The sequence below is a fragment of the Geotrypetes seraphini genome, chromosome 1 (genome assembly GCF_902459505.1).
Source record: "Geotrypetes seraphini chromosome 1, aGeoSer1.1, whole genome shotgun sequence".
NCBI classification, from domain to species: domain Eukaryota; kingdom Metazoa; phylum Chordata; class Amphibia; order Gymnophiona; family Dermophiidae; genus Geotrypetes; species Geotrypetes seraphini.
The window spans coordinates 446,261,794-446,273,809 of record NC_047084.1 but is presented as its reverse complement, the minus strand read 5'-3'; the positions used below and the strand labels follow the sequence as shown (position 1 = coordinate 446,273,809).

The 12,016-nt window shown below is 41.6% G+C and overlaps 1 protein-coding gene across 3 annotated transcripts in view; it reads right to left on the bottom strand.

Annotated features, from left to right (window-relative positions):
* Window positions 1–12,016, bottom strand: part of SH3GL2 (SH3 domain containing GRB2 like 2, endophilin A1) — a 265,872-nt gene that overhangs the window by 93,673 nt on the left and 160,183 nt on the right. For all 3 annotated transcript variants that reach the window (XM_033920569.1, XM_033920579.1, XM_033920589.1), the window contains one exon: window positions 6,893–6,961. In XM_033920569.1, the coding sequence (XP_033776460.1) occupies window positions 6,893–6,961 (69 nt within the window). The remainder of the gene's footprint in view (window positions 1–6,892; window positions 6,962–12,016) is intronic.

The window sequence follows — 12,016 nt, the reverse complement described above, 5'->3', positions numbered from 1 at the left end:
GTTTGTACGGAATCTATCCCCTTTCAACTTTAGAGAGTGCCCTCTTGTAGTAGTAGTAGTAATGAAACCAATGGAGTAAAGAAAACAGCTATATCTTTCCAATTCATGCAATTCAAAGTTTATTGACAAGAATCAAAATGGCTGATGTGCAAATGACCCGACACGGCACACAATTTAGACACAGTGTTGCCAAGTGTTATTGTAATGGCATTTATTTGGGACTGCCATCTGTCCATGTTTCAGTACCAAACGGTACCTTCTTCAGGAGTTTATAAATCAAACAAACATTTATGAAATACACTTATATACAATCAAATAAAACCAAATGCAAATGCCAATTGTAACGAAACATAATGAAGACATTAAAAATGCACTAATTGCATTAAAATCAAACACAAATAGTGCTAGTAAGGGGACACGAAGTCAGCTTGAGAGGGTGTGCAGGGTGTGAGCTCTGTTCGTACCTCTGTATTCCTCTGAGTACCTTTTTTCCAATTTCATGATGCCAAGAAAGGAGAGGAAGGCAACGTGTATTCTCTGCCACACCTTTTTTACAGGCCTGATGGATCCCTATGTAATTCAATCTATTCTATCTGGTGAGATTGCATCGCCCGCAGTGGGAGCATCAAGAGAGGTTGAGGTTAACATCACGCCGAGTCCAGATGTACGGAGTCTACTTCCAATGTCATCAACGAAAGGCCCAGACAAGGAATTGCTTCAGGGTCCAGCTGTGGATGTCAGGCATACCTCGGTGGGGCAGTTTAGGCTTGATAAGCCATTGACACCTAGAATTTCAGAGGTGAAAATGCTGGAGAAGAAATGGAAGCAGTGAATGTCTTGGAGAAGGATACCACTCAGCTGCAAGCAGTCTTAAGTCTACATTTCCTCAAAGACCACTGGATGTTACTTTACAATCCTTGTGGGATGCTATGGTGGGCATGGAATTGTCTTTGTCCCAAAACTTTTTAGTAGTTTCTCAACATTTCACTGCTGAATTAGCTCAAGTTTCTATATTAGAACAAAAAGTGGTAACTGCTGACCATAAAGTAGAAACTTTTAAATCTGAAACGAATGATAAGGCATAATATTTTGCTGAAAGATAATATAGCCTTGCATTGTAAATTAGAAAATCTGCATACTACTCTTTGGGTTTTTGTCAGGTACTAGTGACCTGAATTGGCCACCATGAGGATGAGCTACTGGGCTAGATGGACCATTGGTCTGACCCAGTAAGGCTGTTCTTTGGCCTTTATCTGCCATCATGTTTCTATGAGATAATGGTTACTGCGGATGGGCAGAATAGGTGGGCCATTTGGCCTTTGTCTGCCATCATGTTTCTATGCATAATATCTTAAGACTTAAAACATTACAATTTATAAATTTTCCAAGAGTATCAACTGAACCACCTTTAAGAAATATCTTGAAATCTTGAGTATTTGCATTAAATTCTGGTCTCCTTATCTCAAGAAAGATATAATGGCGCTAGAAAAGGTTCAAAGAAGAGTGACCAAGATGATAAAGGGAATGGAACTCCTCTCATATGAGGAAAGACTAAAAAGATTAAGGCTCTTCAGCTTGGAAAAGGCTGAGGGGAGATATGATTGAAGTCTACAAAATCCTGAGTGGAGTAGAATGGGTAAAAGTGGATCAATTTTTCACTCCGTCAAAAATTACAAAGACTAGGGGCACTCGATGAAGTTATAGGGAAATACTTTTAAAACCAATAGGAGGAAATTTTTTTTCACTCAGAGAATAGTTAAGCTCTGGAATGCACTACCAGAGGTTGTGGTAAGAGCGGATAGCGCAGCTGGTTTTAAGAAACGTTTGGACAAGATCCTGGAGGAAATTTCCATAGTCTGTTATTGAGAAAGACATGGAGGAAGCCACTGCTTGCCCTGGATCGGTAGCATGGAACATTGCTACTCCATGAGTTTTGGCCAGGCACTAGTGACCTGGATTGACTAGTGACCACCGTGAAAATGGGCTACTGGGCTTGATGGACCATTGGTCTGACCCAGTAAGGCTATTATTATGTTCTTATGTTCTAATTTTTGTAAAGAAAGAACCTGCTCATTCAGCTGAAACCACAACTAATTTGGATGTTCCATATGAATTATTGAATTTACTCAAGTTAGAGAATCAGAACAGCCTGATATCAATTCAAAAACTTTAATTGTTACCTTTGTATTGGATCCTGATCGTGATTGGGTCTTAAGACTTTTCTTTCACCAACATGACTCACTGTTTCTTGGTTGTAAAGTCAGAGCTTTTCCTGATGTTGCAAGACTCACATAGAAACAACGCCAACAGATTTTGTCCTTGAGACCAAGTGTTCAACAGCTGAGAGCGTTATTTTGTTTGAATTATCCTTGTAAATGTGATTAAATATAATTCTGTGAAATATTTTTTTTTTTGACCCAGACCAGTTGAAGAATTTTGTGGACTGAAAGTTACCTGCTATTGTCTCCCATCTTCGTCTGGGAGTGTCTACATCTACTCCGTAAACTAATATTGATATATTAATCATGCTGAAACACAGCCGTGTTGGGTCATTTGAACATCAGCCATTTTGATTCTAGTCAATAAACTTTGGATTGCATGAATTGGGATGATGTGGCTGTTTTCTTTCCTCCACTGGTTTGTCACCACTGTCTCATTTTGTTTGTTTTGCATTTTAGAAAATACACATATAGAGAAGCATAATCAAAAGAAATGTCTAAGTCCATTTAAGGCCTAAGTCGCAAGTCGCCCAAAGTCAGACAAAAGTCGGACATGGGAAAAGGTCCATTTTCGAAAAATACATCCAACATATTTTTTTTTTCAAAAATCATCTAACTGTACGTCCAGCTGTCTGATCATCCAGACCGTTAAGTTGTCCATCTTTATACCCCCATTTTCATCCTTAAATTCTTCCAGGTCACAAACGCCTAGAAAAAGACCATTTGTGCGCAGGAGGGGCCAGAAAAGTGATGGACACATCCAGACATGGCACCAGAGTACATAGCAGTGGGGTACCTTACAGGGCACTGCTGTAAACTTTACAAAAAGGGTCCCACATAAACAACTCACTACAGCTCCCTTATAGGTCACGGTGAGCCCCCAAAACACCCCTAGAATCTACTAGACCCACCTATCTATCACCCCAGTAGCCCTTATGGCTACAGGAGCCACTTATATGGCAGTATAAAAGGGTTAGGGTTTTTTTTGGGGGGATGCATATTTTTCACCATGAATGCAGTGATTAGAGTGGCTTATGGCCTGGGTTCTCCTCTCCATGGTTCACTAACCCACTCCCAAGACCACTTAAGCCACCTCTGTGCAGCTCTACTAGGCTTTCCTATGCTAGGCTGCCAGGTGCTGATGTTCTGGAGGCAGATATGTAAAGTTGTTATTACAATTTTTTGGGGAGTGGAGGTGGGGTCAGTGATCACTGGGGCAGTGTGTGGGTGTCTGTACTTTGTGTCTGCAGTGCTTCTCTGGTCACTTTGGATGCCTTCTTATGACTTAGACCTGGTTTTAGATGGTCTATGTCACAACGTCCAGGTTCCATCTAGGCAGTGTTGTAAAACTTTAGGTTATACATGCAGTATGAGTAAGTCTAGGATGGTCCACATCCCACCCAAATCCCACCCTCGACACTCCTCCTGACACGCCCCTTTTAGCTCTGGTCGTTCAGCAGCACTGTTAAGGCCTAGGTTGTTTTTAAATATGTCTAAAACCCAGTTTGATTATCGGCACTTGGACAACTTGTCTTTTAGATTGTCCAAATGCCGATTTAGGCTGTTTTTTAAACGTTTTTCTGTTTCGATTATGAGCCCCATACTGTATTTGCTGAATTCTTATTCCTGTTTCAAGCAGAAGCATCTTTCGCAGGAGCTTTCTAGAAGGAAATTTTATAAAGGTAGATAGGAGTCATGTTGCCTATATATAACAAGGCGGACATAGACATGGATGGAGCCTGTGTGAAGCGCACAATTATGGGCAGTGCCATCTTCATTTAGGTTCCTGCATTTATATCAGTTCTATGTCTGGCCTAGGTGCCCACGCTTGTAGGCATGTATATACCCAGTTGGATTAGTTTTCTATATAAAAAAAAGTCAGTGCCTCTGATAGTGTGAGCAAGAGTAGGGCATGGAGCCTCCAGAGGCACAGCCAAGCCATAATGTAAAAGAAAAGCAAAAGTCATTTAAAGGTAATTTTCAAGTAAAATTACACAGAAGCCTGTTCTCTTCACAGGCCAGGAAACTCAGGATTAAACATAAATCATCTTACAATTAAATTCCAACCATCAAAAGGGACTGGCTCCTTCCAATTTACAAAAGTCATAGTGTGTACATGGGTATCAGCTTGGAATTTAATATTAAACCGACAAGAAAATGCATGGCTTCTGCCAGGTCACAAAGGCCACGAATTGCAAAGGACTGCAAGGAGAACTTTACCTATTTTGGTTGGTCAGCCTTCTGTTCCTCCCTTGGCCAAACCACTCCCTCCCTGCTCATTCTCTAGGCTTCTTAAGGTAGTTCTGTAAGGGAGTGTGCTTAAGGGATACTGGCAGTTTCCTATACACTCTCCCACAGCATTTCTGTTCCTTTATAGAATGAGCTCCTACCCTTTATATGCATGTGTGTTGGACAATTTTCAAAATCCCCATTCTATACATAAAATTCTGATTTATGCTATGCAGTGAAATGCCTTTGAAAATTCCCCTTTACATAAACATTTTATTTGCTTGGCTTACTACTTAGAGAACATTTTATTAGTCTCTGCTGTAGCAGACAGTCTTGTTGAGTGAAAATTCATCTGTGATCTTTTCTCTCTGTATACCACTGCCAGCTATCGCAAAGCAATAAACACTGTTCAGCTGAGACTTTTTCTCCTCTCCTTGGCTAAGGGGAAAGGAGTGTAGCTTGTATGCTACGTGGGGAGGGGTAAGGAGCTTACATCTAGTTAACATTACAGTATCAGAGAGCAGAGTATAGGGGATTTAGTGGTGTATTTAATAAAGTTTGGAGCCCATTGACTAAATTTGTAAAATTATAACAATTTATATTTATCTTATCTTTCCTTTGTTCATTTACCTTTACACATCCATGGGGGGTGGGGGGTTGGAGGGAGGGGAATAAATATTGATGGGGACATTTGGGTAACTTTATTCTTTATTTATATTATTTAATATGTTATATTAGGTTATTATTATATGAAGGATTACTTAAAACCTTGAAAGATACATATATGTTACCTGTACAGATATTAGTATAATGTATGTAATACTTATTGTTTTGATCATTTGTATGACACTGTTTTAGATTAAAAATCAATAAAGATTTAATTAAAAAACAAAACAGTATCAGAGAGCAGTGAAAACCTGCACCTAATAAATAGGGAACCAATAGCAGCCATGGACAAAAACAACTTTGTGATGCATTCTGGAGCAAATTATACCAAGTTAATGACCCAGAAATGGACACTGCGACATCATTCTATAAAATACAACATAACCTACAGGCAGGGCTGTCCCTGTCCCCTGTCCCCTGTGCCCTGTCCCCTGTCCAACTGCAGACTATGGTGCCCCCCCCCCCCCCCCGTGCAGAATGCCTCCTGCCTCACCCAAATACACAATGCAGTATCTCCATCTGTCCCCTTTAAACTCTGGCTGTGGAACATCAGACCACAGTTTTGAGGCCCAATGCTTCAGTGTCACTGAAATAATGTTGTCTATGAGGTGGCTCACAGAAAGCATTATTCATTTGCCACAGAAGTCAGAAACCGCTGGTACTGCTAGGGTTACCAGACGTCTGTGAAAACCCAGACATGTCCTCTTTTTAGAGGACTGTTCGGGTACCCAGAAGGATTTCCAAAACCCGGCAGTTTGTCCAGGTTTTGGAAATCACTGAACTTGGGGCCGCATCTGAAGGCCATCCGCGCATGCATGGATGTCAACACGATGACATCATACGTGCGCTTGCATGTGCGTGACATCATCATGTCGACGTCCACGCATATTCAAAGGTATCCAGACTTCAGGGAAGGAGACAGGAGGTTCGGCTGGGGGTGGGGCTGAGGGTGGTATTGAGGGCGGAACAGTTCAGGTCCAGGTGCTTTCTTTTTTTAAAGAGGAAATCTGGCAACCCTAGGTACTGAGATACGACGGGCTGCTGACTCTTGCCATAAATCTAGGTGTGGTAAAAGCACACCTTTCACCATATCTTGATAATGCCCCCAATAGCTTTTTTCTGTCCTTTGACCAGCTTGGTGGGAAGCAAAATTTGCATCTGGTGGCAGGAACCTTCATTTGTAACCACCTCAGGTTTTCCTGCCTGTTTCAAAGCCCCGTTCCTTCAGTGTCCCTAGCTTGAGCATTGCAGGAATGGTCTTCAAACAGAGGGCATGCATCAGAGCTTCTCCTGGAACTAGGCAATTGTGGGCCTCAAATCCATTAACTAGGTATCACCCTGGAGCAATAAACATAGCTTCCTTCCCCCATCCCCCCCCGGCCTGTGCCATTTCGCCAGTCCCAACTGAACCAAAAAAGTCCCATCTATATGACAGGAATGCAGTCCTTGCGCATAACTGTGCCAAGGGCTCAACCCCTTTCTCCCCCATTCTCTTTCTGAAATATCAATATTTTTGAACTGTCATTTTTATTTTTGCAGGGTTCTGAAAAATAAAGGTTTAAACCACGAAGTGGAATATATAGTTGATGGGCATTATGAATCCAATAGATCTTACAGTAAGTTACAGGCTTCAAATCTTAGAAAAGTAGAAGTATACCAGATTTCCTCTTATAAAAAAGAGGCTACTTTGCCCCGCCCTGTTCCACCCTCGACCCTAACCTGTTCCACCCCAGCCCCACCCCCATACAAATTGGGTCTAGACCCCCCTGGGTACTTACCCTCTCCATTTCTTTGAAGTCCTCATCTAGTTTGGTTCCTTCTGCACCGCCAACTTTTTCACTCACTTTCTGTGGATAAATTAAGAAAAAAAAACCTGAAACAATCTGTACAAGAAATCATTTTCCAAGCAACATGAAAAATAAAAAATAAAGGGTCCAATATTCAAAGTTACTTATCCAGGGAGAAAATGCTATCTGGGTAAGTTGTGTTGACCAGAGTTGGTCTGTAATTTTCAGTGCTGTTAAAATGTTTCTGAAAATTACCACTAACAACTCCAACATTATAAGATTTATTCCAAGACCCAACTTAGGACAGAATAAAATATGGCAAAGTAATTCTATAACTGAGCACATGCCCCTTACTTGCATAATCTGCACCTTACTTGGAACTTATACGTGTAGGTGCACTATGCACTTAGGCCTGGATTCTCTAATTAGTGCCATTGTCAGCCGTTGCCTTAAAAGCAGCCATCGATCGTATGTCAATCACGCAACGGCGTGACATCTTTTTCATCACCGACATTTTTCTGTCTTGGTCCAATCAATTATACTATCTCGTCTTGATTACTGTAACACTATCTACCTCGGCATCACAAAAATCTGTCTCCAAAGATTACAATTAATTCAGAATACTGCTGATCTTTGGAAAAAGCAAATTTGACCATGTGACCCCTTTGCTCCAGTCTCCATTGGCTCCCGGTTTATTTTAGAATTCAATTTAAATGCGCTTGTATTTCTTTCATAATTCTACATGGTTTCTTTATTCCCCTTATTCCGGAATGTTTACAGATTTTCCTTTGCAAGAGACATACAACAATTCAAAATCTCTCTTTCTTCTAGAAAAGGAATCAAAGGAGTCAAGATCTTCAGTCAATCTTTGGTCTTCAAATTCTCTCAACTTTGGAATGTTTCCCTTTATTTTGAGGAGCTCCAGTTTGTTTCAATCTTTCCATAAATCTTTAAAAACTACTTTATTTGCCAAACATTTTGAAAATTAATTCTCTTGAATTTTGCTATTACCTTTTCCAGTTTCTATTTATTATTGTAAATTTTTCTCTGTTTTTATTTAACTGCTGTAAATCGAGTCGAGCTTTCTTAGAATGATGACTCGGTATATAAAGTTAAGCTTTAGGGCTCCTTTTACGAAGCCCCATTAGCGGTTTAACACACGCATAATAGCGCGCGCTAAACTGCCAGCCACGCTAGACGCTAATGCCAGCATTGAGCTGGCATTAGTTCTAGCTGCGTAGCGCGGGTTTAGCATGCGCTAAAAAGCTGCCTGCGCTAAAACCGCTAACGTGGCTTCATAAAAGGAGCCCTTAGTTTAGTTTTGGTTTAGAAAATCGTGCCTCCAAGCAAAGGTAGGTTCTGGAAATGTAGGCCAGGATTTTCAAGGCCTACTTAAAAGCGCCTACCTTTGATGTGAAATCGCATCTACCTGGGCGATTTATGGTGCTTAATGTCACTTCCGGCGTTAGATATACATATAAGTAGCATTGGACGCCATAAAGTGCCTCCGGAGGCGCAATTCTGGTGTCATTTTTTTTTTTTAGGTGCTGGTAAGTGCCTTGAATTTTCTTTAAAGTTCACTTTTAAACAATGTTTTGGACTTGACTTAGGCACCGGTAGGACGCCTATCGCCGCCTAAGTTAAGGCACCGTATACATATTGCTCCATGTGACCTTGGGCAAGTCATTCATTCCACCATTGCCCCAGGTACGTTACCTAGATCAGTGTTTTTCAACCTTTTTTGGGCAAAGGCACACTTGTTTCATGAAAAAAATCACGAGGCACACCACCATTAGAAAATGTTAAAAAATTTAACTCTCTGCCTATATTGACTATATATAAAGTAATTCTCTTGAATAGGAATCAAATAAACACAAAGAAAGTATTTTATAATTACTTTATTATGAAATAAAAATTATAAAATACTTTATTCAGTGCGAAACCTGGGCCTGTTTGGCTGAACACAAAGCTGATATTCTGGCTGGAATCGAAGAAAGACACACACGTAGCTCTTCGTCAACAGCTCTCAGTCTCTCTCTGTATTTGGTTTTTGTAGCATACAAAAACAGACAAATATACCCTCCATCCTTTTTATTAAACCACAATAGCAGTTTTTAGCGCAGGGAGCTGCGCTGAATGTCCAGCGCTGCTCTTAACGCTCATAGGCTCCCTGCGCTAAAAACCACTATTGCGGTTTAGTAAAAGGTGACCATATTGTAAAATATAGACAGCAGATATAAATTCAGAACTGTGCATAGTAAGTGAAGGGAAGTTTTCATCTCTGGGAATTTACCCAGTTTACTATTAAGTTATTTGGGCAAATTCCTTTGAAAACTGTGGTAATACTGCCTCCACTTTGCTAAATTTAAAATAAAATCATTTTTCCTACCTTGTCTGGTGATTTCTGGTTGCACTTTCTTCTTCTGACTGTGCATCCAATCTTTCTTCCCTTCTATCAGCCTGTATGCTTTCTCTCCTCCACACCTCATTCCCTCCCCCAACTTTTTCTTCCTCTCTCCCTGACCTTTCTTTCTTTTTTTCTGTTTCTCTTCTTTCCTTCTGTTTCCCTGCCTGCCCCCTTTCTTTCTTTCTCCCTGCCGTTCCCCAAGCCACTGCCACTGCCGCTGCCATCGGGGAACAGGACCCACCAATGGATAACAGGCCCCAAAGCCGACGCCGACGCATGCTCTCCCTGACGTCAATTCTACAATCGGAGAGGAAGTTCCGCCCAGCCAGGCAGCGATTGGCTGGCCCGAACTTCCTCTCCGACTGCAGAATTGACGTCAGGGAGAAGAAGACTTATCGGCTCGATAGATTAGATCGCCAAGACAAAGTGAGTCCTGGGTGATCGACTCACTTTGCCTTGGCGAGCTACTGGCGCCCCTGCCTCGGGCCCCCTGTCAGCTCCGGGCCCGGCGGCCCTGCGGCACACCAGGCAACATCTCGCGGCACACTAGTGTGCCGCGGAACAGCGGTTGAAAAACACTGACCTAGATTGTGAGCCCACTGGAACAGATCGGGAAAATGCTTGAGTATCTCAAGTGAACTATCTATGTTACAATGTTAATATTAATATTGATGTACTTGATGTAAGCTATAAAATGAATAAAGAATTACAAAAAAAAAAAAAAAAATCTTTGAGTATCTGATTAGATAACCCTGAAAGGCGGCATACAAATACAGCACCTAAATAAATAAATAGAATATGGGCCTTATTCTATAAGGTAGTATGTAAGTGCTATAGGGTGGAATTCTGTAAGCAGTGCTCAAAAATGGGACAGAAAAAAAAAAATCGGTGCTAAGCACTGTTCTGTAAAGGATGCACGCCCGTCCCTTAAAGAACAGCACATAGTGCTGATTCCCATGCCTAACTTTGGATGCCAGACTTACGCCTGCTGAAACATGATATAAATGCTCTTGCCGGGTTAGGCGCACCAACAATGCAAAGCACTGTGAAATTCCCCCGACATGTACCCTTTTGGAATACACACTATGGGAGTTAGGTGCCCTGCCTTATAGAACCAATATTACTGCACTCTTTTTCTATAAACTAAATAAGCATTCATTCATAAATGACCTTGTCTTTAACTCGTTCCTCTTTAGAAACCAGTCATTTGAATGCCAACTCGATCCTCAGATGCACCACTCCACGTTCAAACCTTTTTCATTACGTTAAGCTTGATGTTATTTTTTAATTGTTTTTAATCCTATTTGGCAATTATCATTTTTAAATGCTTTCAATATTTTAAATACTTAATAAATATATAAATATATAACTTAGTTCTTAAGACTTAGGGCTCCTTTTATCAAGCTGCAGTAGGCGGTTAACGCTCGGAATACCGTGCGTTCAACCGCCTGCCACGCTAGTCGCTAACGCCTCCATTGACGAGGCGTTAGATTTTTGGTGTGCCGCAGGGGTTAGTGCGTGATAAAATGTCCGACGCGCTAATCCCCATAGTGCACCTTGATAAAAGGAGCCCTTAGCTTTAGTGTTGTGGTCTCCGTTAGGGACTTTCTTCGCCAACATGTTTCGCTACAAAAGCTTTTTCAAGGCTGGGTCCCTAATAGTAACACGCCAGTCTCGACCACAATTTTCAGAAGATGAACAGCATGCGGCCAGATGTATGCGCAAATTTTAATGGGTGCTAATTAACCTTAGTAATTGATTATGAGCACCCAATTATTGATGGTTAAGAGCATGTTAACCAATTAATTTGCGTGCACATATCGGCAGTATGCCCAAATTTGGGCACAATATTCTGCATATGGAATTCAGAGGATAGTGGGTAACTGCAAGGGAGCATACATGGGAGTGGAGCACAGGCAGGTCAGCGGTGTGACAGCAAGGGATGCACACAATTTACAGAATACAATTAGTTACGCATGTTGCGTGGCGTACATACGCACACCAACTTACGCCAGACATTGAGCTGATGTAAGTGGTCATGCCTAAAGTGTGGGGTACCAACGCAGCTCAGGAATGCCCGAAAGCCATTATAGAACTGGCGCTCAGCGCACACCATTGTGGCGCCTATATTGGGGCACCAAGTTATAAACTTGCCCCCAACCTGTTTATTTATTTATTCAATTTTCTATACCGCTCTCCCAAGGGAGCTCAGAACGGTTTACATGAATTGATTTGGGTACTCAAACATTTTCCCTGTCTGTCCCGGTGGGCTCACAATCTAATGTACCTGGGGCAATAGGAGGATTAAGTGACTTGCCCAGGGTCACAAGGAGTAGCATAGGTTTGAGCCGAGGCTGTAGCTTTAGCCACTGCGCCACCCCCCCACCCCCCCTAAATTCATACCCAAGTAAAGGTGCTGAACATCCGAATTGTCAAAAAAGATCATCAAAGAATTTTGCTTTCTTCACAACACTGCTTACCATGAGAAATACAGCATTTCGGGCTCCTTTTACTAAGGTGCGCTAGCGTTTTTAGCGCACGCAGGAAATAACCGCGTGCACTACGCTTCAGGAACTAATGCCAGCACAATGCTGGCATTAAGGTCTAGTGCGCGCAATGTAGCGCGCACTATTCCGTGCGTTAAAGCCCTAACGCTGCTTAATGAAATGAGCCCTTAGTTACATAGGAACATTTACGTGAAATTAATT